The 26,785-nt window shown below is 40.3% G+C and overlaps 1 protein-coding gene across 1 annotated transcript; it reads left to right on the forward strand.

Annotated features, from left to right (window-relative positions):
• On the forward strand, window positions 1–26,556 carry SLC13A5 (solute carrier family 13 member 5; the record flags this gene model as incomplete). Its single annotated transcript, XM_083376134.1, has 12 exons — window positions 1–114; window positions 6,405–6,533; window positions 7,306–7,442; window positions 7,800–8,014; window positions 14,190–14,352; window positions 14,682–14,804; window positions 16,900–17,112; window positions 17,848–17,969; window positions 18,928–19,046; window positions 22,970–23,131; window positions 24,784–24,921; window positions 26,428–26,556. The coding sequence occupies 12 exons, from the start codon at window positions 1–3 to the stop codon at window positions 26,554–26,556; spliced, it is 1,764 nt and encodes a 587-aa protein (XP_083232260.1).
• Between the last annotated feature and the right edge of the window lie 229 nt (window positions 26,557–26,785).

The raw sequence follows: 26,785 nt of genomic DNA on the forward strand, positions 1-26,785 counted from the left end.
ATGGCTCCTTCGCTGCCGCCGTTCTTGCGCTCCCTGCTGCGCTACAAGGCCTTCGTCACGCTCTTCGGCACGCCGCTCGTCCTGCTGCCGCTGCCGCTTCTGATCGCCACCCAGGTAGGTCCGCGGCACGGTCGGGTCGTTGCCGGAGGGAGGGAGGGAGGATCGGCGTTCGGCGGTGCCGCTGTCCCGAGCCGGAGACGCGAGAGCTCAGCGCCCTCTGCACCCCTTCAAAATGCCCAGGCTGTCAGGGATCTCTCGGGACGGTTCTTCCACCCTTCCGACGATCCAGGGTTAGTAGCGGGACCGGATGCCGGCCGGCCGCCCGCCCGCCCGCGAGAGAGGGGCTCTCCCTTGAAACCAAATGGCCGTTGGCTTCTTGGCGGACGGGGATGACAGCTCTAAAGCGGACGAGAGCGCCACGATCTCTCGGAAGAAACGGAGAAGAAGCGAGCGAACCTCTTAACTGTTTTGCCGACGGTTTGCTGGAGAAACGGCGCAGACCCCTTCTCCCCTCCTGGAGAAGAACGAAAGCTCGTGCAAAGTTGTTAAGGCAACCGGGATTGATGAACCTCCTTATTCCGCCGGTGGCCTCTTAAAGTTGTGATAGCTACATAGAGCCGCCAGTGACAGCTACAGTCTACTTAAAATACCTAGTTCTGTGGCGAATAGGGGGAGAGAGATTTTTCCACCTTGTAGACATAGTGTTGATGCATAGGGAAGACGCATTTTTGTTACCAGTAGGAATCCTTAAGAGGCATAATAATAATAATAAAAGCTGGAGGTAAGGTAAGCATTGCAGAATACATTAGGTCTGTTCAGACAGCAGTCATAGTAGCTAAGTACGGAACCTCTCTATACAAGAGCAGTCAGCTTCTGAGTACCTGAAGCTGGGCACTAAATCACTGGGGAATATATCCTCTTCCTGCTCTGAGTGTGAAATGCTTGGATCATCTTGTTGACCACTGAACAGGTTTGATAACAAATCTTTTAGTCTGAGTGATCCAGCAGGAAGTCAGTGGATTTCGGTCTCTGTTGGCTCATATCTAATAATGGTAATAACACAAAGCTTTTCAGAGTATATCTCAGCCTCCTGTCATTCTGGTCCTGGTTTGGAATATTTAAAACGTCAGAAAAAGAGCAGAACTTCATTCAGAGATCCATTTTAGTTCTTCCTTATACCGTAGTCCTCCACTTACAACAGTTCGTTTAGTGACCATTTGAAGTTACAGTGGCACTGGAAAAAATTACGTATGACTCTCTTTCAGACTTACGACCGTTGCAGCATCACCAGGGTCATATGATCAAAATTCAGCTGCTTGGCAACTGACTCATATTTATGACGGTTGCAGTGTCTTGCATTGATGTGTCCCCTTTTGCAACCTTCTGACGAGCAAAGTCAGTGGGGAAACCATCCGCTTAACGAGGTTACTAACTTGTCACCTGCAGTGATTCACTGAACAACTGTGGCAAGAAAGTTCGTAAAATGAGGCAAAACTTACTTAACTGTCTCACTTAGCAACAGAAATTTTGAGCTCAGTTGTAGTTGTAAGTTGAGGACCATCTGTATCTGCTTGACAACCATGGTCAGGTGTTTTTATTCCTGGGGATCTGGAGGAAGTTTAGCTTCCACCGGGCAAAGTTGCATCCTGTTCCAGCTCGGCAAAAGGTTCAAGGGGGATTGAAAATTTCCTCCACAAGGGATGGTTACCTCATTTAATGGGATAATAAGGCTTCTCAACTTTTAGCAGCTCCAAATGTGTGTGGACTTCAACTGGCTGGCTCGGGAATTCTGGGACTTGAAGTACATACCAGACTGAGAAGCACTGGGACAGGGAAACAGGGATATCGCAAGGATGACCAGTCTGGAGAAATTGGATAGAAGCCTTTTTCTCCTTCCTTACAATATTAGAACTGAATAAGGAAAAGATTGAAACACTAAATTCATAGATATTTGCCAAATTAAATCTTGTGGTTAGAGGCAGTCTACATCTAAATGCTTGCTGTGTGGCTGGGGGGGGGACGCAGCTGGGGGTGGAAGGGAAATAGACAAACAAGCAACAGGAGAGTTTGTCTTATCTGTAGCAATCCCAGAACTACTGCAGGACAAGCCCTCTGCATAAACACTGTGGTACCCTCTCCTCTAAGGCACACTTTAATGTCTTGGATGTTGAGATACTTCGAAAAAGATTGTGATGCTGAGAATCAGGAAGGCATGTTTTTTTTTAAGTAACTCTGAGAAGTGGGAAAAGGTAGGTGATCAGCCAAATACTGAAATGTTTACCAAAGTGAAAATTCTGGCCAAGCTCTCTGCACCATTGAAATGAAGAGTCAGTCTTATTAGGATTGATTAAGCCAGGGGTCTTCAAACTTGGCCCTTTTATGACTTGTGGACTTCAACTCCCAGAATTCCTCAGCCAGCATGTTTGAAGACCCCTGGATTAAGCAAAGATCAGACTTCCAAATTCACACTGGTCCCTTTGGGAACTGGGTGGGACTGTTATATTGGCCACCAGAGGAGGGAAAGACAGGTGGGCCACGACTTTACTGATCCCCCCCCCCAGACTGCAGCTTGGGTGCTTTGGCACATGGGGAAGGTTAACACAAAATATCCCACCCATGAGTCCTTTGACCGTCTGAATCTCTTGGTGGTATTTTGCCTCTTACTCCACTGTGCAATACAGGTAGTCTTCAACTTAGCACCACAATTGACCCCAAAATTACTGTTGCTAAGTGGGACATTTGCTAAGTGGGTTTTGCCCCATTTTACAACTTTTCTTGCCACAGTTGTTAAGGGAATCACTGCAGTTGCTAAGTTAGTAACCTTGTTGTTAAGTGAACCTGGCTTCCCCCATTTACTTTGCTTGTCAGAAGGTCGCAAAAGTTGATCACAGGACCTTGGGACACAGCAACGGTCATAAGTATCTGAATTTTGATTACATGGTCATGGGGATGCTTCAAAGGTCTTAACTATGAAAAATGGTCATATATCACTTTTTTCAGTGCCGTTGTAACTTTGAACGGTCACTAAACAAACTGTTGTAAGTTGAGGATTCTGCATTCTCTATTGGGCTGTGCTTGTCTCCTTAATAACTACTTCCAGCTCTGCTACTCTACTCTACTCTACTCTACTGCTTTGTGTTGCTGCAGAAAGCTGGGGCTAATCACCAGTTCTGCTTTTTCTCACTCAAGTTACAACCATACATTTTTTTACAAAACAAATATGTGATGATAACTTTATTGTCACTTTGAATGTACACCAATTGGCATACATCAAAATGAAATTTCGTTGCATACAGCTCTCAAAGGGTCACCACCTCCGATATATACTCCTTGTTCGTGGCCCGCTCAAATTTCACATTGTCCATTTTAGTCTCTAGGGAGTGAACGATGGCAAACAGGACAGATGGAAATGGGGCTCCATGTGGACTAGCCCTCAAATTCGCTTGTATTCTGACAACCTCACCTTCTTTCCTTTTTCTGATCCTGACTCTTCCACCTTTTCCTTAAAGAGGCCTTGCTTCTTTTCACCCCTGGAGCACGCTGCTGCCGCCACCAACTCCTCCAAAAGCCTCTCTCTCTTCCTCTGGGCCTGCCGGCAGCCTCATCCAGTTCCTTTGCTCCATAAGCTCCAGGTCCTCTCCTCCTCTGCCTCCTCTGGAAACAGCCCTGATTTATTTATTTATTAATGGGACTTATATCCCGCCCTATCTCCCGAAGGACTCAGGGCGGCTAACAACAATAGCATATAACAGAAATTAAGATAAAATTAAAATTAAAGTCATCTGTGCAATAAATTAAAATTAAAAATTAAAAATAAATTAAAAATTGTAAACATAATTAAAATGCGTCAGTCCAGGTCAGCCAGGTGGAAAAGGAGTGTTTTGAGGCCGTGGCGAAAGGACCGGAGATCTTGGGCCATCCTAAGCTCAGGGGGGAGCTGATTCCATAGGACTGGCGCTCCCACAGAGAAGGCCCTTCCCCTGGGGGTCGCCAGCCGACATTGTCTAGCCGACGGTACCCTGAGGAGGCCTTCTCTGTGTGAGCGTACTGGGCGATGGGAATTCATTCCCGGTAGCAGATGGTCCTGCAAGTATCCCGGGCCTAAGCCATGTAGGGCTTTAAAGGTAAGTACCAGCACCTTAAATCTCAATTTAATTTAATGGATTTGCAATACAATCCATCACTAGGCCAGCAGTCAGATCTTGCTGCTGGTAGAACAAATTCAAACAGCGCCAACGACTTTTAACAGTCTCACCAACAGTTCCAAAACAACGAGAAACTCGCCATGCCAGCAAATATTGTCGGTCGTATGTCGTATGTTACCTTAGTTCCACCATGTTGCTCAAACACATTAAAATCTTCCTGATCATGTGGCCTATAGCCTTTACTATCCCTCCCAAAACTATTCGCCTTCAAGAGCCAATGCAGCCGCAGCCATTCCAGGCGCCGCCATCTTAGAATATGTGTTTCTTCCTTAATTTTTCTCAACATCGGCTTGTTAATTTCTAAGCCTCACTTGTCTCTTTGTCTAAATTAATTATTTGCTCTAAATAAGTAAGGAGACCATTTCTTCTAAGGGTGAGTAGGTGCAAGGGATTGAGATGCACAGAGATCTTCTTCTGCGTGTACACATAGATCTTAGTGTACTCTTCTCCAGTACATGCAGAGGAAGCTGTTAACTGAATAATAATCTAAGTCAGCACTTCCCAAACTTTTTCCTTCATTACCCAAAACCACTTATCAGAAAGTCTTATTCAAATGTCCCTATTGTGATTGGGTAATGGGTTCATGTGTCATTATTCAAAGAAAATACACTTTTACCCAACTTTGGGTAATTTACTTAGGTTTGAAAAGCACTGTTCTAGGTAGTGAAGTATAGATAAGATCTGCAAACATTTTACAAAGAAATCTTGAGAATCATTTGACATTTTTAGTTGACACTGTACAATGATTGAAATTCGCAAAACATATAGACCTTAAATCTGATTAACAATTGGATCGTTGGATCTATGTCTGTCCAAGAGAATCTGGAAATATAGGTAATCATCCTGGTATCTTCCAGCTATTTGTGGAAGTCCACATCCCTTTGTCATTGACTGGGGAATTTTAATGTCAAGATACCTGAAGGGCATATGGTTGCTTATCTACAGTGCAAGCAAAATAGAATTGAATAGAAGTGTCATAATATCTATTTTTTTTGCTTTAGTGGCAAAATTATGGAAGTCTGTTTTGCACATGCAGAAACACCCAACCTTCCAAGACAAACATTACATAGTAATTTCTAGACAAACATTAGGGGTGTTGGTCTGTAACAAATGTCTTCTGTTACCTTAAAGGCAAATTACATTCTTTATCTTTAAGTTACTTTAAAGGCTGTGTGGCTATTACACAATAAATCTTTCCTCCCGTTAGGCATGATAGGGTTAATATAAAATTCTAGTGCATTGGTGAAAATCACTTGTTTAGCCCAGAGAGAAACTTGCAAGTCTGGTAGGGCATGAATCCACTTGTTGCCCACAAGTAAGGCTTTATACCTAGTCATTTTGGACACAGGCAAATTAACAAGTATGAGCCATTTGCACCCAAGAGCTTTTAAGCACCATTTATACCCACTCAATTAGTCTTCCCACAAGAAAATTGACTTCACCAATTCCAGACTAGTTTACTCTCTCATCAGCAGTTTAATTTGGCATGTGTATGCAACATTACCTTAGTTGCTGGGTACTTAAATTGTGATTTAGCATCTTCATTCTGATTACAGGCAGGAACTTGTGAGGGTGTGTGAATCCCTTCTCTCCATGCCCCAGAAATGGCTGATGAAATTTCTAGAGGAATAATCAGTTCTGTTCCTGATAGATGAAGGATATCAGGGCTGCTAATGGCTCCTGAAAAGTAACAGATTGCTTTATTTGCTTCTAGTACAACATCACAACCATGGCAACTTAAAAGATATATAGATTTGAACTCCCAGAATTCCATACCCAGAAGGAAGTCCACACAACTTTAAGTTGCCAACATTGAGAAACACTTCTAGTAGCTCTTAAGGGAACTAAATTATCTATCCTAGTCTAAGAAGTTAGAGCTACTAAAAGAGTATCCCAAAAGTCACACACCCACACCCACACACCAATTCTTTCTTTAGGGCAAGAATGTCCAATATCTTTTGGCTTGAAAGCAAACCAGGATTTGTGCATCATGTCATGAGCAGAAATAGGCAAAGGCTGAAAAATGACTTGTGGATCAGGAATGTTGTGCTGGTGAGTTTTATGCCATAGGCTGCACTTTTTGCATCTGGGAATACATCCTAGATGCTCTTATGCCATAGCTTGTGATCCAGAGTTTAAAATGCTATAGATATTTATGTCAGCCTTTGTGTGCCTGAATGTGTGTTTCCTTGTCCACAGGAGGCCAGATGTGGCTATGTGATCATTCTCATGGCTGTGTACTGGTGCACTGAGGTGATTCCTTTGGCTGTTACAGCTCTCTTGCCAGTCATTTTATTCCCATTGTTTGGCATCCTGGAATCAAAAAAGGTAGGAGCAAAAGCAGTGATGGTAAAACTCTTTTCATCATAGCTTTAGTTTGTACTTTCCTGATGACATCAAGAACTGAATTTAGACAAACAAAGTCCCATAATCTTCATCCTGTGGAAGGAAGTTGAGAAATATTGGCTGTGTTCACACAAGATACTAAACCCTAAATGTGGATTAACAGAACACAACTGCTATGTTCAGTTAAAAAAGTGGACTGATTCAATCAATATGCTAGGATGAGGACTGGGGTTCCAACAAAATGTTGAAAAAAGGATATTCAGCCTTATTTTAATTCAGTACACAGCTATCCTGTACAACTAGAAGTCAATAGGAAAAAAAGAGCAGAGGTGATAAGAAGGGTGTCTGGACTAGTTTTGTAACATAGATTCTATAATGTTGGCTCCCAATTGTCTATGGAGATTCTCAATCATCCAAGTCATGATTGTCCTAAAGGTGTTTTTTTTTTCCAAAAGACAACTGGACTTTCTCGGTGTTTTCTTTGAAAATGTTTCACTTTTCATCCAAGCAGTTTCTCTACTTCTGAACTATTCTGAAGAACAAAAAAGATTCTTGGATGAGAAGCAAAATGTTCAAAAGTCCAGTTGCCTCTTGGAAAAAGACCTTTGGCTCCTACTTCTGTATTAAAGCTTCCTTCCTTCTAACTCTAGAGGCAAGGTGTACCCTTATGGCTAAAGGGACATGCATTCTGCATGGGTCCAAATGGTCATTGCCAGTGAGAATGCTACATTTGCCATCCTCTGTCCCTCTCCAGGTATGCATGCAGTACCTAAAGGACACAAATATGCTCTTTATTGGGGGCCTGATTGTGGCTGTGGCTGTAGAGCACTGGAACCTGCACAAGCGGATTGCGCTCAGGGTGTTGCTAATTGTTGGAGTGAAGCCTGCACTGTAAGTAGTAACTCTTCTCTCCCTTTCCCCAAAGTTAGGCCAGGCTGGATTGAATGTGTGTGGGAGATTAAGGCTATTAGGCAAAAATGGCACATTCATGTCTGGAGATTTTCCTCTTCTCCCCTCTTGCATATGCAGATGCTGATTGTACTCAATCAGTGCAGGGGGGAAATCCGTAGGTTTTCAGTCTGATCCCAAGGAGTTAATCCTCATTCAACAGATCATTGAGCTAACGGAGGCTCCAGCTCCTGACAGCAAAAACCCAAATCACCACCAGGTGGTGCCATGGAGGTCTAAATGCAGATGTGGTGCTTCTAACTTATGAGACACTTTCCCCCTCACTGTGTATCTTTTCAGCCTGATGTTGGGATTTATGGGGGTTACGGCTTTCCTGTCCATGTGGATCAGCAACACAGCAACCACTGCCATGATGGTCCCCATCATCCAGGCTATTCTAGACCAGATGAACAATTCAGAGCATGACCTGGCAGTCATGGAATCAACTGCTGGACACATCAACAACGGTATTGAACTAGATGGGAAGGTGGCCACAGGAGTCTCCTCAGTGCAAGGTGAGTGGATTCCCTCCCCAACAGATAGAAGAAAACAACATTTTTGAAATTCATTTGGGATTTACATCCTGATTTAAGCTGCAAAAATGCTACATGAACTAAATAGGGGAAAGTGCAATGACACAGTTATGACATGGATGAGAGTAAATGAGAATCTTACATTCTCTTAAAACTAAACAGATTTATCAGTTGGTTGACATAAGTAGGGCCTAGAAGCTACTAAAGGCAAAAAAGTATTTTGTGGTGCGTACTCTTTGTACTTCCTGCTCTTTGGAGCACCTTGTTATCTTTAGTTGGTTACATAAGTGCATTACAGTATATATGGAAATAAGCAGAAAATACAGAAAAACAATAAGAAAAGATAAACGAGTAGCATGAAACAAGAGAAAAAAACAAGAACAAAGAAATCTTATAGGAAATAATTTTTAAATATAGCATTAAATCTTGGTCACATATAGTAATATTGATCTAAGTTTTATTGAAACATTCACAAATAGAAATGCAGATAATTAAATCAAATGATGCACCATTTTTCTATATATTTCCCATGTCCTACTCTTAATAAAACTATAATTCTTTATATATTGATAGATTACACTACTTCAACACATACTTGAAAATCATATCCATGTCTTTAAAACATATTATTGTTCCTACAACCATATTCAGACTTATGGATAAAAGGGTAACCATTGGACAAGCTGATATCATATATGTTAGTCCCCTCCATTATGTTACATTTTTAACATACTAACAACCAACTCTTTTTAAACATTCTTTAATTTTTAATCATTCTCCAATAAACATGAAAATAACTTTTGTTGAATAAATCTCATCATAAGATCCTAAGAAACCTACTTAATATTCTTTCAGACTCTTAGCCATTGATTTTTCAATATGGTACATTCTAACCTTTATTTCAGAGTTCTTGCAAATAATTAATAGTGCCCTAAATATGTTCCTTAATTATCCATAAAAGAAAGCCCCATAGGTTTGGAATAATCCAAAACACTTTTCATTACTGATAATTAAGAACTTTTGATGTCACTAATGCATTTGGACTAGACATTATAATTTTTTTAATCTTATATACAGTTTGAAATATTTACATTTACAAATAAAAATATTTTAAATTTCTTTTTAAAATAATTCATACGAGTAAAACTCATTTTTTTAGAAATATCTCTGGATATATTAGAACCAATAAGTAGTATATGAAATGGTTCAATTAACTGAGGAGTTTGAGAATTAAACTTTTTTATTATATCAATACATTTTGGCAAAAACATTCATATTGATCAGTAGAAACAGCATATCAACATATAGTAACTATATATTTAGTTACTTTTATGCCCTTAATAAGACAGTCATAATAATCCCAATATTAAATTAAATACCGTATAAGAGAAAATAAAGAAAACCTTGATCAGCTTCATGAATCAGGTTGATAGTTGAGGTGATAATTCCATTTGTATCAGCCTGGCTGAAGAATTGCACAATTACACTTTCATCCAATTAATTTGACTAAAACTTGTTTCAATAAATTTCAGCTTCACTATATCCAAGACCCTTTTCCATTGCCGATGACATTCTACTGCCATTTCCAATTTTTGTGAAGGTGCATAATTAATAATCGGCTAATACTCAACTATTAGGGTTGTTGCCCTTTTATAAAACCGGATTGTAGAGGAATAGCTAAACAAAGGTAATCTCATTTGTAATCTATGTGTAAGAATCAAAATTTTAGCATCAGCACCAGGGCTTTTTTTGTCATAGAATGCTCAGAATGGAGTTCCGGCACCTTTTTTGGATGGAACCTTGTAGGGTAGGCAAGGCGGGTTGTATGACGTGTGAGTTCCGGCACCTTTTTCTTTTACAAAAAAAGCACTGATCAGCACATAACTAAGAATTAGATAATAATGTTCATAATCAGTGGATTCTTTACCAGCTTTAAAATTTTTTGATATATTTTGATATATTGAAAAACGTTTCTTAAAAAAGACTGTTATAAACGACCAAAAATATACAGTGGGAACAAATTTCAGTACTACAATTCAATAAACTAAGCATGTTTTTTGTTATAGATTTAATATTATTTCCTGAAGAAGTAAATGTGTAACTAAATAACTGCATGACTATATGTGATCTCTGGAAGAACAACATTATTCAAGAAGTAATTAATTTCTGCCTTGGTTAATGTTTAATTGTAATAAGGTCAAATATAAATAATAATAATAATAATAATAATAATAATAATAATAATAATAATAATAATAATAATAATAATATAAACAACTTGCTGATTTGTTAGTGTCATTATGTCATTTGCTTTTCACATACTTAGCTGTGTAAATTATGTTATTGTAAAGTCGCTGTTTCAATCAACAAGCCAATAATTTTATCAGGGTATTCCCAATATCACCAATGCAATTCAGTACAATTTTGGCTCCAGAAAGAGAATTGAATTTTAATTTGGCTAATGTAAAAACGTTTTGTACTTTTGCTGTAGGGTGTCTTGCAGTTATATATTCAAAGTTTCTTTAACCATTACCCAGATGTTCATTTTTTAAAAAAAAATTTCCAGGAGTCATGTATAATAATAGTAGCAGAAGATATAAATATGATCTTGAGTCTGGTGTAATGATTAAACGGTGGAATTGGTACAGAGTGGATCCAAAGTCTCCCCAGCCAAAGAATACTCTTGTTATGAAGGATTTAAAAATTGTCCCATACAAGTAGTCCTCAACTTATGACAATTGGGGCCATAATTTCTGCTCCCAAGCAAGGTAGTTGTTAAGCAAATTGTATCTGATTTTACAACCCTTTTTGCCATGGTTATTGGGCAAATCCCTGCAGTTGTTGAATGAATCATGCAGTTGTAAAGCGAGTCCAGCTTCCCCCATTGACTTAGTTTGTTGGAAGTCAGCTGGGAAAGTTGCAAATGCCATCACATGACTCCAGGACACTGCAACCATCATCAATACATGCCAGTTGCCAAACAGCCAAATTTGGATCATGTGACTGGGAATGCTGCAATGGTTGTAAATGCGAGGACTGATCATAACTTTTTTTAGTGCTGTTGTAACTTTGAACAGCCACTATGTAAGTCAAGGACTACCTATATCTAAAAAATTAACCTTAAGTTGTGAAAACTACTAGCCTTTTCAATGTACAATAATGAAATTTAATTGTAGTAGTATTGCAGTCTAAGAAAAGATTGAAAAATTAATGAAAATATCCATCCATAACCATCAGATTCATAGCTAAATAAAGAAGATTTTTAAAACAGTTACATAAAACCTCTGGATGATATTTAGTAGGGCCATAGACATTAATGAATGCAGTACAATTATTAGGCCATCTCATTAATGATTGGAAGTGTTATAACTCTGATCCCCATATCACCTGTTTAGACTTCTGCAACATGTTTACATAGGGGTGACTTTGAAAACAACTCAGACGTTGCAGCTGATTCAAAACACAGCATCTAAATGACTAATGGGAGGAGTGATGTTGCACCCATATTGCATGCACTACAGTAGGTTCCCAAGCCAAATTCAAATTACTAGGTTTAATTTACAAAGCCCCACAAGACTCAACATCCTTGCATTTTCAAGATTGTCTTTCTCAAAGAATTAACACGTACTTTACCATAATCCCAGCAACCATAGCAGAGGGCCCCATTCCACCTGAACTGAATGGAAAGGTTGCTCAGAAATGTATTCATACCTCCTCCCCATACACACACAGGTGCTAGTTCATTTCAGCTCATCCAGGGGTAGGCAACCTTGGCTCTTTTATGACTTGAATTCTGGGAGCTGAAGTCCACAAGTCATAAAAGAGCCAAGGTTGCCTACCCCTGTATCTAACCCAATAAATTCGCTGCAGTCTGCTGATCAGATAATTGCATCATCCCAGAAAGGTTTGACATTACCCACAGTAGAGAAATGGATGCTGAAGATAATGGAACTTGCGGAGAAGGTTAAATTAACTTCTTTGATCAGACAAAAGACGGATTTTTTAGACTTTTTACACGAAACAGGACTTTTTACATGAAATATAAAAAATGTAGTTTTGATGATCAGAATAAAAAACCTGGGTAACAGGAAAAAAGGTGAGCCTTTTTAAATTATAATCATGAAGTAAGAGATAATTTTGTAATTGTATTTGTATTTGCCACAATAGAGAGCAGAAGCTTCTTTTTATTTCTTCTTTCTGCATTGTTGCTTTTTTTCTTTCTTTTTCCCCCTTCCTTCCTTTGATTCTTTATTCAGTATTAGTTTGTGTTCATTCTTATGTTCTTAGTAAAACTTTTATTTTTTTTAAAAAAGAATTGCATCATCCCAGAATGCAAGGTTAAATAGACTATCCTGGAAAAAAATGGTTTAATTACTTTGGGTCTTGCTGCTAAAAAAAAACTCAATTAAACAACTTGTTCTTGTGAATTATCTGGAAGCAGATAGGAAAAAGCATGATTTTATTAGCATTTCATGTCAAAGATCCTTCTTACTGAGATAAGTGCAGGATATAGACCCGTATTATGGATCTGAAAAATGTAATCATAGCAAATGCTGTGAGTCTAATCTTGAATATCTTTATTTCATTTCAACATTGTTTCCACATTTATGACCTGTTGTTTCCCAGGATTTTTGAATACATTGTTCATGTGATTCAATAACTAAGACTTTAAACTCTGCCATGTTCCTATGTGAGTCTTTACCTCATATCCAAGTTACTGTTTCAATTCATCCACTGAAATCCTAACTTGCATAAATTCAGTTATTCTAAAAGACTTTAACTCATCAACTCTGAACATAAAGTGCAATCCCAGGTTAGTTACGTTACCCCTTGCTAATTTCTCTCGTAAAACAAATTGTTTTTTAGCAGCTTCATGTCAGCCCTTTGAGGTGGAAGAAATCCTGGAATTTGCTTTATTAATATAGGCTCTATTAACAGAATTTTGAAAGCCCAACAGAGTGTCTCCTTCCTATCCTTGAATACATGGCTGGCTGGGGTATTTGGGAGAAAGTCCACATAGCTGAAAGTTGCCAAAGTTGAGAAACATTGCTCTTAAGATCAAAAAGAATTAAGACAGGGCAATATTTCTTTTTCATACTTTCCTGTTGCCCCTGGCTATGCCTATGTTTTACTAATACCATAGTTGCTGTAAGCTCATCTCTGTATTCCTCTACCGCTCAATTCTGTGAAGCTTTTCTTTTCGTTCCGAAGTTGAGGGTGTGTGTGGTTGGATCAATTTCTCTATCTTTTTGCCTTTGGACCCATAATTTATCATTATAGAGCAATCATATAAATGGAGATAAACAAAAGGTATTTTCTGCTTACTAGTGCAGATATAAAACAGTCAAAGATAAGGAGACTAGTCACTGGAGTGGCCCCAAGCTGTGGTCCACCATTTCCGCCAGGAGAGGGAATAGCTCTTGGGCCTCTAACAAATTGATCTCAGATATTATAGACCCTCCAAGCTTCTTTGGTTAGAGTGATACACCGTGTTAAGCCATGGTTCTGAAACCCATGCTTGCCTAAATAGGCCCCAACTGAATTCACACATTGTATCACAAGATTTGGCGATACAGTACAGAAATTCAATAAACGAATAAACCAAAGTCTGTAAACTACAGCAGCTGGGTTTATACGCCTCTAATATGCCACAGTATGGCTTACTGTAAATCGAGTCCCTATGGATTAATATATGTTGGACCTTTTGTGACAAAACCCATGAATCCAATTAAAATCTGAAACATCATATTTTAAATCTTTCTGTTCAGCCAGCCAGTTCCCAACCTGTAAAGAACAATTGCCTGGGAACAGTTCTCACTGATGAAATCTAAAGCAAAATGTTTGGTGGCAGAAGATATAATCATGTCTATTAGTGTAGATGGCTTGCTACCCACCCACCTGTAAACTGCACAGACTAGAAACTGTCAGTCATGAATGATGAAAGCTCCATGTTCAGAGAGAATACATTTCCAGATAGCAGATGTTTAGGATAGATAATGAAGAAACTATCTCTCTGGCTTTTGAAATTAAAGAGCAGGTATTGGGGCATAATTGAAAACTGTTCTTCTGCTGTTAACTTTCTACCCTGCTGTTTCTTCTCAAGAAACAAGGGTGATATGCAGTAAGCTAAGCAGTGCTTATTTTTCTCCATCTGTAGGCAATGGATACCTTCCTGATGATTCTCGAGAGCAAGACAGGATTGCAAAGAAGCGAACAAACAAGGGAATGACCCTGTGTGTGTGTTACGCAGCAAGCATTGGTGGGACAGCCACCCTTACTGGGACAGGCCCTAACTTGGTCCTGAAAGGCCAGATGAATCAGTAAGTGCACTTATGACATATGATTTTTAAAACCTAAGTGGGAAATGGTTTTCCGTGTCTTGAGGACTCATTCCTTCCTCCTGGGATCGCAACTGAGGTTTTGTTTCATGTAATTGTCAACTGTCATTGAGAAATGTATTTTCCCAAGGTCATATGAAAGCATCACCCCAAATCTTCCCTTTGGTGAAAGAGGACCCGATCCTTTTCATTGCTAGCACCCCAAATTATGTGGGCTTCCCAGAGTTGACTGTCACTCAACCTAATCTGTATGCCATAGGTCACTAAATCAGGGCACAATCACATCTCTTTTTTTTTCCTTTTGCAAACAGATTGTTTCCAAGAAATAATGATGTCTTGAATTTTGCTTCCTGGTTTGGATTTGCTTTTCCCAATATGTTGTTGATGCTGATACTAGCTTGGTTTTGGCTTCAGTTTTCCTTTATGGGATTCAAGTAAGTGTTTGGGTGAATGAAAGAGTAATGTGGTGACAAATGTTTATGGAGATTCTCAATCGTTCAGCTCATGGTTATCTCAAAGGTGCTTTTTCTAATAGGCAACTGGACTATCTTGGTTTTTTTTTCTTTGGAAACGTTTTGCTTGGATGAAAAGCGAAAAGTTTTCAAAGAAAAAAAATGAAGAAAGTCCAGTTGTCTTTTGGAAAAAGTATCTTTGGGATAATGTATTCATAAATTAAGCAATTCAGCTTTAGGGAAAATTTTAGGGCCAGATTGATGTGTTCATGGGTTATTTTTCCCATTTGTCCTTTCCTCTGAACAAGGGACAATATGTGTGTGAGTGTGGAGTTCAGCTACGTTTGCACAATGTACATAAATTACTTAAAGATGCAGCAATCACATTTGCATAACATACTATTGTTGGTTAAAAAGTTATTAGTGGCTTAGGGTGTGGTGTAAATCTACAAATCAGTTAATTATGTAATTAGATTAAGCAGGTTATATGAACGTAGCCAAGATCCGTGAACTGAATGGAATCCCTGTTGGCTTATGCCAAGCCATCTCCTTTGTTTCTAGGCTGGGTTTTGTCCTCTATTGAGGCCTCCCAAACTGCAGTGATGATTCCCAGGCCATCTTATTTCCTTTTCCATACATTCACTTTTCATCTCCACTCTTTCCTTTCTGTATCCTGACTGCCCCCTTCTTTTTGTGGCCTGTGCTTTTCTGGCTGTGTCTCCTGTTCCTCTTGTTCACCTCTTTCCCTGTTCTGAATGAATTACCCAGTATGATCACATGAACTAACACACCTACCTCTGCTGGCTTGTCATTTCTTGTCCACATTTGTCCTTTCTTATCACCCCTGCTCAGTTCCTTTGCTTTGTTTATGTCAGGGGTCTTCAAACTTGGCAACTTTAAGACTTATGGACTTCAACTCCCAGAATTCCTCAGCCAGCAAGCCTAGCTGAGGAATTCTGGGAGTTGAAGTCCACAAGTCATAAAAGGGCCAAGTTTGAAGACCCCTGGTTTATGTTATTCCATTTCTACCCACTGCAAGTAGAACTCTCAGAGGTGCACCATGAGGAGATAAAAAATGGCCATATTAAATAGATAAACCAATATAAAAACCCATATTAAATAGATAAACTAATATAAAAACCCATTAATCAATCATTTCTGTTCTCTTAATCACCACTCGGTGTCCAGAACAGTTTCATTTTTAATAGCTTCTGGAAGGCTAGGAATGAGGGGGTAAGTCTGAGGTCTAGAGGGAGACAATCTGACAACATAGGAACAGCCTCTAAAAAGAAGAAAAAGTTGTGTGCATCTCAGCCTCTTTTACATTGCAGTACAGGTAGTCCTCAACTTACGGTCATAATTGAGCCCCAAATTTCTGTTGCTAAGTGAGACATTTGCTAAGTGAATTTTGCCCCATTTTATGACCTTTCTTGCCACTGTTGCTAAGTGAATGATTGTATTGGTTAAGTTAATAACACGGTTTCCCTGTTGAACAGCTGAATCTGGTTTCCCCACTGGCTTTGCTTGTCAGAAGGTTGCAAAAGGTGACCCCAGGACACTGCAGCCATGATAAATGTGAGTCAATTGCTAAGCATTCGAATTTTGATCACACGATCATGGGGATGCTGCAATAGTCATGTGTGAAAAATGGTCATAAGTCACTTTTTTCAGTGCCATTGTAACTTTGAACGGTCACTAGATGAACTGTTGTAAGTCAAGGACTACCTGTAATGAAGAACCAGAAGCAGCTTCTCCTCAGATGTAGGAATCAGTGGGTCAGTTTTGTTTGAAGGAGTTGGTCGTATAGTTACTTTGGAGCCAAAGGCAGCTTTCTGGATTGCATCTGGAAATCAATAGGGAACCAGTGTAAAGCCTGCAGCACCAGTATAATAGGCTTATGGCAACTCTTGGGCCATTGCTTCCTGGGCAGCTGAAGGTTCTGAGTGATCTTCAAAGGTAGCCCATGTAAAGTACATAGATTAGTGCCAGAGAAGGCTGACAACTGATCATCTCTCCTCTATGCCACTTGGCAAGAAAAGCCTGGCCAGCTAGCTTGACCATTCACTTCTGCCTTCAGCTTTCAGAAAACCTGGGGTTGTGGAAGCCAAAAGACCGAGAAAGAGAAGGTTGCTCTTAACGTGCTGAAGGAGGAGTATCGAAAGTTGGGGCCCATCTCCTTTGCTGAAATCAGCGTCCTCATGGTTTTCACACTGCTGATTGTCCTCTGGTTCACCCGAGATCCAGGCTTTGTCCCAGGCTGGGCAACTTTTCTCTTCAATAAAGACAAAGAGTGAGTGGATATTACAACTGCCTTGCAAAGACAGAGTCTACCCTGAGAGAGCTTTGGGTGTCTTCCCAGATGGCACAGAGCTTATGATTGACAGTGAATCAGCAGAGCACTGCTGCTTTTGCATATGTTGTAGACATAAATGTAAATTAGCAGCATGCAGTCCAGATGGAGGGAAAGCAGTGAACAGTAAACAGGTTTGCTGCAACTGAGGATTTATAGTACAATGATTAGCATGTGGCATTCTGTCACCCTGTACTGAGTTCAAATCTCTGCTTAGTTGTCAATAAACAGCTTGGGAAAACCCTGCCTCTCTCTGCAGGATGTTTATGAGATAATCCAATGGACATCATCCTAATCTATTTGGAGAGAGGTCAGGGGATCACATTAGACTCATGACAAATATTGACTCGAGTCAGTCATACAATTGATCTGGAAGCTGTTTATATTTCAAAGAAGTTGAAACACAAATATTAGGTTAATTAAGGCAAAGCTGAGGGAGATCTCATTGATTTGCTAAATCACTACCAAGCAGAGCATTATACATATACTCCACAAGAGAGTGAGGACTGAGCGATGGCGATCTTGATTCCCCTCATACAGAGTAGCTTGTGCACACTTCAAGATGTTTAGCAGCTGGGCTTAGGAAGGCCGAACCTTTCCCACTTGTTGTTTGGTTGCTTCAGGGGCTGAAAAATGAGATGGGCCTCAATTCTCAGCTCTCTGTCTTCATTCCAGATATGTAACTGATGCCACCGTGGCCATTTTTGTGGCCCTACTGCTCTTCATTCTTCCTTCCATGAGGCCCAGATGTGGTTTCAGCAACCAGAACAGCTGTGATTTGGAAGAAGCTGAGGAAGGTAAAGGATGAAAACCATCGCTTTTTCCCCCTTTAGCCCTGGAAACTTTCAGGCGGCTTAACTTCTCCCTTTGAACTTACAGAAGAGTAGTCTCTTCTCAAGAAACAGGGCAGGAAGGAGTTTGCTCTTCAAGGGATGGAATCAGAAGGCTTTTGAGACCTAGGCTGCTGTGTGGTGCTCCACGTTGCCACACTGAATGGAATGATCCTGTTCCCACGCGGGGACTCACCAAGGTTGAAGATACTTCAAAAATTTCTCAGAAGTGCTTCAGAACAAACATGGCAGGCTGAGGGGGAAAAACCACTGTTTTAATGCATAGAAGGGAGCTGTTGTCCTTGCTTGTGTGCAAAGCATTCCTTCCGAAGCATTTTTGAAATCTACATATTCCCTACTGTCACCAGTATAATATGACTAGAAAAAAAACCCAACCAGAATGAGTTTAGGGAGGATTATTTTTAGTTCAAAAGGCTGAGAGATAAATATAAAATATAAGGGACGTGGTGGCTCAGTGGGTTAGGACGCTGAGCTTGTTGATCAGAAGGTCGGCAGTTTGGTGGGTCGAATCCCGAGTGCCGCGTAGCAGAGTGAGCGCCTATTACTCGTCCCAGCTTCTGCCAACCTAGCAGTTCGAAAGCACATAAAAATGCAAGTAGAAAAATAGGGACCACTACGGTGGGAAGGTAACAGCATTCCGAAAATAGCTATTCCTTTTGTGACTAGGCATCTACAAGGGAATGCTTTGATTGTATTAGAGGTGTCCCAGAAACGTAACCAATGGATACCATTCTCCAGACTAGTCCAACAGCAGAGTGTAGACAAAACATGCTTTCCTCACAGTGGCATTAAGCCTTTGATCTACTTTCTTGGAAAGAAAGAAGTTGGTATTGGCGATAAAGTATTTCCTCCTCTGAGCCGAGATCCCCTCCCACACATCTAGCTTATCCTGCTCTTTCTACAGATATGAAGGAACCATTTTTCCCAGCTCCATTGCTGGATTGGAAAACTGTTCAGAAGAAGATGCCTTGGAATATTGTACTGCTGCTTGGAGGTGGCTTTGCTTTGGCCAGTGGAAGTGATGTAAGTTCTTGGCACTTGTTCCCTCTAATGCTTAGACTCATTTGCAAGAGGAATCCTGTTTGGTAACATTCATCATACAGTTAGGAAGCCCAGTTCAGTTTACTTGCAAGGGTTGCACCTTACCCACATGGATCAGTGTAAAAAGGCAGAAACGCTGGCTATATTATTACATGTTGCTTGCTTAATTGTTTTTTTGTGGTTTAACATTTTTTTCAAACCTGGTCGAATCTATGATGGAAATCTTGTGCTTTACTTACCAGGTTGAGTGTTTCATTTTGTGAACTCAGCCTTCTGAGCTCTTTTCCTATCCTACTGTGCTGTGCTCATATAACACCGTGATTAAATTGACATGCTTTCTATATTTGCACAGTCCCACTTTCTGTATTTCTACAATAATTGAGCCATAAAGTAACCAAACAGGTAGGTTTTGTAAATTGAGGTGAACCAAACAAAGTTAAAACTATAACCATGCTTAGTATATTGTGTGAGTGCAGCTGCCAAACTTTAATTGAATTGGTTAAAGTGTGTTTAATTAGAAACTTGGCAGCTGCACTCATGTAACAATAAGCATGATTAGTTTGAACTTGAACTTGGTTTTTTGGAGGTTTATGCAAGGGATGGACCCAACCACTATGGTTTATAAATCATGCTTTATGTCTTAGCGTGATATATAAACTCAGCCACTGTAGCCTGTTCAGACTATGGTTAAACTAAAACACTGGTTCTGTCTATACACAATCCTGGTTATTTTTCAACTGATCTCTAAATTAGACTCACCAAGCCGGCGTCAACTTCCCTCCGCCCAGTACGCTCCCACAGAGAGGGCCTCCTCAGGGTGCCGCTGGTCAAAGAATGCCGACTGGTGGCCCCCAGGGGGAGAGCGTTCTCTGTGGGTGCACCGGACTTATGGAACCATCTTCCGGTAGAGCTCCGGATGGCGCCCGACCTCCGCTCCTTCCGGCGCGACCTTAAAACCCATCTCTTTAAGGAAGCGGGCCTGGCCTGATGGGATGGGGCGGGTTTGTTATTATGACTTTAATTTTAAATTTGTACTATGGGCATTGTTTAATCATGTTTTAATAATTTTAACTTTTGTATCTGTCTTTTACGTATTGCCCTGTTAACCGCCCTGAGTCTCTTGAGAGAAGGGCGGTATATAAATTAAATAAATAAATAAATAAATAAATTCTGTTTGCATAAAACTTGCCCAGGATCCAAATGCAGCCCTATTGATAGCAACTGCTTCCAGGAACAGATTTTTTCTTAACAACAACAACAAAATGTTCCCATGGACTGCACAATGCAGGGAGTTAGATTATCAGGATTCTCCTCTGGTCTAATGTAGAGTTTTCAGTGAACAGCTACTAATATGTCTCAAATGATTGCTCAATATCTATGGCTTGAACTCTTTATGGCTTGAACTCTTCAAATGTTCTGGGAGTCTCTTAGGACCTGGTTCTGTTCCCAGGCTTTTGATTAGGTTGTCTGCAGAGCCCCTGTTGAATTTTGGAGGATGCTACTAATCTAGTTCTTAAAATATTATAAATCAACCATATGGCCTCAAAATTCAAGACATAAACCAACAAACAATGTATAATTTCTCTTCCTATTCATGAAGCCCCAATTCATGTTTATAGGTAATATTGGGGCATCCCGGGCTTTAAATACAGTTCAGGAAAGTGAAATCCCAGCATCTTTCTCTTATGACATATGTTTTTAAGCCCTTGGGTAAACTTATCCTACATTTTCTGGAGAACCCTTGATTAGAAAACAAGTGATGTTTTGTGTAGCTGGGGCCAGCATACTGCCCTGATCAATTAGCACATTCTGCTTCACTTTTCCAGAAAACATGGTTGCTGTTGCAACTGTGGCTGCTAACAGCAAACTACTCAGGACCGTGCATATGAGGTTCTGTGGGGTTCAGCAGGAGAGCTCCCCACCCTGCTGCCTGGCACCAAACCAGAGTGCTTCTGGCTGAATGGCAGGCAGCTGCCGTTTGCATTCAGATGGCATCAGGGCTAGGAGAACTTGACCTAAATTTAGCTTTTGGGAAGCAGCATCTAATAGTTAGGCTGCAAGCTTGTTGGTTATTCAACATGGTTCATCTGGCAACATTTTAAATTGTAGGTTTAATACAAAAATACCAGCCATTCAAATTGAGCAGTCAATGACTGCATGGAACAGGCTGCCCTTGTTCTCCCGAAAGAGCTTTGGCAGGAGAGAGAAACACAGGAGCCAGACAAAGAGGTTCCTGTGCCTCCCAGCCAGGCACATCTCTTCTTTTGGTGTTGGTGCCTTGCAGAGTATATGGTTACCCAAAAGATCTTGGTGCTCATATTCTGATCCATTTTGGGTTATAGTTGAGCTCTGGCTGACTAGAAGCATACATCTGAGCTCTTTCTTCTATAGCTGGGAGATAAGTTACTCTCATAGCTTTAAGGTGAATAGGCAAGTTCCCCTGTGCACACCACGTGGATGTGAAAAGATTTTATGTAGCTCCTGTGGGACTGAACATTGCTTCCTTTGTATATGTGAAGAATACATAAAGTTGGGATTGTTGGTGAGACATGGGAAAGGGTTCATGAGATTCTTTACTTAGCTATGTTTGCCTAACACAGCACTTGCGTTAGCCATCAAGTAAGCAGCTAGGATGGGAAAAATGATGAAGGGAATAATAATACATACAACAGAATATCTGTAGATCTGAGTCGAACTGTGGACTCTTTGCTGCTCTCTGAGCTTCGTTGTTTGTTTACAGATATTTCATTACCCAGCTAGATAACATCATGCACTGTTGATGTTATCCAAATGGATAATGAAACATCTGCAAGCAAACAACCAAGCTCAGAGAGCCCCAAGGACTCCATAATGTTATATCCTTAAGTATATGGCTTAGAAATTATCCCGCTATTTTTTCTAAAAAGCAGCTTTGTTAATGGAGGGATGGCTAAATTCTGCAAATTATTTGTAAGGACAGTTTTGCTGGTTTAGAACTGAATTGTGTTAATTCAGTAATCGGGGATAATATATGTGTGAATGCAGCCACAGAGTTGGAACCAGTCACTTTCTCTCAACCCTCGGAAGGAAACAATGGGAAAACGCTTCTGAAACACCTTGCCAGAAAAACTGAAGGGACTTGTCCAGGAAGTCTTCAAGATCAGACACAATTAAATGAAAGGGGGGGAAAACTCTCCAGCCAAGAGATCTCCCAGTACTGCCCAGAGTAGATTGGTTTTAGGAGATTTCCTTTGAGGATTATAAAAAAATGTGCTTTCCTGCAATTCCTACTACCTGGTTCTAGTCCTTCCCTCTGGGGTAGTAGAAGACAGGCATTCTTCTTCTCCTGCTCCAGTGTGATTGATGTGAAAATCATCTGTTTTCTAGGCTAAAATATCATATCCAGACACGATTTCCACTATCCTGCTCTGAATATTGTATTATGACCTTTCTGATAGTCAGTGGTTGCTGGCATACCTACTTTACAGAGATATACTTTTTCTGAATTTGGAGGTTCCATTTTAACCTGAGGGTGAATGGTTGTTGATAAAAATCTCTCCACCATTAAGTAGAAGTTGACTTTTAGCTAGCTGTGAGGACTTATGTTTCAGCTTTGCAGGGCACAATCTTTTTTTCATAATGAAAGAGGAATATGCTTGGATTTGCACTAGTTTACATTAAAGTGAGTTGGGTAGTTTGTGGTTCAGCATATTGTAGCAACTCAGCCACTGTGATAATATGTTGTGTACGTTAGGCCATCACAGTAAGCCAAACATGACTTATTTATTTGGGCATATCATATTCCTAAATACAGCTATTCCATATTAAAAACTGAGATCATGTGTATTACATTAATTTAACCTTTGTAATGTTTCTATTTTACGGGATCTTCTTTCTAACTCAGTTTTTCTCCCTTTATCTACCAGGCATCAGGGCTGTCCAAATGGGTGGGGAATCAGATGACACCACTGCATACCATTCCTCCCTGGGCCATTGCAGTTATTCTCTCTATTGTCATTGCCATTTTCACCGAGTGTACCAGTAATGTGGCCACAGCCACCCTCTTCCTGCCCGTCTTTGCATCATTGGTAAAACTCTTCTCATGGCCTACGTTTATTTTGAAGATTTTGTTTTGTAATGCATAATACAGCTGTTCCACCCTGATGCATGAATAATCCACAGTTTCTGGATTAGCTGCTTGGGGGTCATCCTGTGCTTTTTATAAGGATCAGATTCAGTTTGGGGATCCAACAGGTGATTCTTCTTCGATTAGTTGAAAGCAACAGGACCAAATGGATGATTTGTTGCTTTTATAACTTCATCAATGTGCATAATTATTTCAGTTATGTATTTATAGCTATGTTCATACAATACATATATAATCAGATTTGTTACCTAGATAAGACAACAGTTGCATTCCTACAGCAAGGCGGCCTTGGTTAATTTTTTTTTTGTGATGTTACATCTTGTGTGAAATTTAGTTAGTTTATGGCTCAGTGTTTATGCAAATTCAGACAATGGGTTAATTCAGAAACCAGGTGAAGCATGTTATGTGAACAAAGCAATGGAACAGGATGTTAGAATAGGGGATTGAGCCAGCATGACCATAAGAACAATAGCATCGTAGAGAAATTTGGAAGAACAAGGGAGTAAGGCAGATTTCAATGGAAGGGAAAATAAAACAGGACAGAAATATTGAGGGAGCTTTTGAATTGATGACTAAATATTTATGCTTATATCGATGACTAAATATTTATGCTCCATATTTTGTATATGGAGACAATTTTTCTCAGAGCAGTTGCCCTAAGCATGCTTCATTTTTTCCCCAGTACAATCTGATTACACTATCAACTGCAGCAACGATTATTGTATGGGAAGAGTATATGTGGGGGAGTATATTTTTGATGTAGAAATTGCTGGTATCAGGATTTCTTCCTAACTTGGAGAGAGCTCCATTGTTTTGAGTTGTGGGGAGAGCTATACTTGAATCACAACCTGTTGGAGAGTTGTTTAATATCATATGAATTCTGCCCAACACCTTCTTATGCCAAGGCTATACTCTTATGGGACAACCTGTGCTTCTGACATTATTATGTTCTTTTTCTGGTGTGGAAGTCAAGAGACTAATATACATTAATGTGGTCCTTTAAGACACAATTGATGTCATCAACCTTGACTCTTGTTTATAGCCTCTGAAAGGTATACACCAGACATGTCAAACACAAGGCCCGGGGGCCGGATCCGTCCCACGAAGCCATCCTGGAAACAGGGAGGGAACGGCCCCCACTGCCTTGGCCCTGGCCCAGAGACCCTCCTTCTGCCAGAGACCCTCAGATCTGTCCCACTCCTGCCCAGGCCCCCATAGGCACCCTTGATGCGAATGATGTAGAGCTGGCCACGCCCACCCAGTAGGCCATACGCATTCTAGCCACGCCCACTCAGTAGGCCCACGCCCACCCTGGCCATACCCACCTGGCCCCCTGAGGGCAACCGCAATGCTGATGTGGCCCTCAATGAAATTGAGTTTGACACTCCTGGTATACACAATGTTTGGCCAGCTCCATCAACTGTTTCCCTTATGTTATGTTTCTGCTCTGGAAGTGGCTTTAGAATGGATAGTGGTGGCCTCTAAAACATTTCTTTGCTGCTTCAGACCTGCATGTATTTCCACGTGTCAGTTCAATACTATAAATGTTTCTCTCTCTTCTTTCCCATTCCTTCTCTGTTTCTGTCTGTCTAGTCACAGTCTATTAAAGTCAACCCTTTATACATCATGATTCCAGGCACTCTCAGTGCTTCATTCGCCTTCATGCTCCCTGTGGCAACCCCTCCAAATGCCATTGTATTCTCATATGGCCATCTCCACGTATCTGACATGGTAAGCTGGCAGTTTTGATTTCAAACGAAGCTTCCATATCCAAGTGTTTAAAAAGGAAGGCAGGGTTTTGTTTTTAAAGAATAGGTATTTCCAACATCCTGGGGGCCATCCCGAATATAAAAGCTGTAATTATTTATTTGATTGAAGGGGATTTAAGTTATAAAGTTTAAGCTGTAATTCTGTGTAAGCTTCCTTTGAGTTAGTAATTCTATAGTAACTTCAAGGATATATCCAACTGACAGAAATATAGAAATGAAGTCCTTTTTTCAGACTTTTCAGTCTAATTTTCATTCCTGGGATTTTTGCTGATCTTCCATGGAAATAGCAACCAGATCTGACTTTTGTTTGATTTTCACTATCCGCCATGGTAAGATAGGTGTTGTGCTGCCATTGCATTTGGTTTTAAATTGGCTCAAATAAAACAAATTTTTCATCCTGAACTTGCTTTCTTTTGGGAGTATATCTTTAGGCACACCACTCAAAGTGCTTATGTGTCTGTCAGAAAAATCTGTACACACTTGTTGTATGCAGAGGCTCACACAACAGGCAGTTTCTATAAAGCTGGGAACAATTTTCTTCTACTGGAATGTAGACTTAAATAAAAATTCTGTTCTGGAAAAAATGGATTTACCCTCATTTTGAAATATAAAGCTAGAGTTTCAATTTGGTGTCCAAGTGTAAGTTTTGAAGCATTCCTACTACTAATTTAGAACTATGCTGAAATACCACCAGGGCTTTTTTTCTCATAGAACGCTCAGAACGGAGTTCCGGCACCTTTTTTGGATGGAACCTTGTAGGGTAGGCAAGGCAGGTTGTATGACATGTGTGAGTTCCGACACCTTTTTCTTTTACAAAAAAAGCACTGAATACCACACTTTACTTTTTGTAAAGTAGGATATAAATAAATTACTGTTAGCACCAGGAAGCTCAGTGACTGTTCAATGCTATTGTGCATTTTAACCCTCCAGTTTCCATAAAACTAGTGTTGTAACTCCCACTTTGAAGGCAGAAAACTAATTAGGAAGAAGCAGTAACATACTAGACCCAAAGCTCCCATCCTGTCCCATAGCAACTTGTCCAGGCTATTCCTGCAAATCAGCAGCATTGGATTTTTCCCCCCTTTGGAATATAATAGGTTTATATTTCTGTTGATTTGAACAATCTTGCATAATAATGAGTCTCAGTGAAATCTTGAGCCTACTTTGTATGTGAGAAGTTCAGAAGGTCTGGTGTTACAATTCCCCCAGTGATGAAGTTAAATTCTAAATGAGGGGGAGGCTGTTGGTGTTCAATTTGTTCTTTGGAATTTCCCAGAATATGCCAAAGGGGGAGCAAAGGGTACTTGTACATTGTATTCCTGGAACAGGGAGAATGGTGCGATTCCCTTCCAGTTATAAAAACATCACAATCTGACACTGCCTAATGACTCCTCCTCTTGCCTACTCTATGAATGAGCCACAGAACCTTTGGACTACTCATTGTTTTCTTTGTTTCTTTCCCCTCCAGGTTAAAACTGGAATTGTGATGAACATCATTGGAGTCATTTGCATAACTCTATCCATCAACAGCTGGGGGCGTGCTATGTTCCAGTTAGACACTTTTCCATCATGGGCAAACGGCACCCTAGGGAAGTGAAAGCAAAGCCAAAAGCATTCTGCACTTGTATGGACGTCCTGTTCCTCTCTTGCCCCAATTTTCCCCCCTCAAACCTTAGTTAACCCACTGAGGTCCAATTTTTTGTCCTGAGTTGGGGCTGACCACCTGGAAAGCATTCCCGCCACACCTAAATGTTTGTGCTGCTTCCAGAAGAATCTCTGAGCAAACATCTCAGTGGCATCTCCTTCAGCCAGTGCTTGCCCAGCTG

The sequence above is a fragment of the Vipera ursinii genome, assembly GCF_947247035.1.
Source record: "Vipera ursinii genome assembly, chromosome: 1".
Classification (NCBI taxonomy): domain Eukaryota; kingdom Metazoa; phylum Chordata; class Lepidosauria; order Squamata; family Viperidae; genus Vipera; species Vipera ursinii.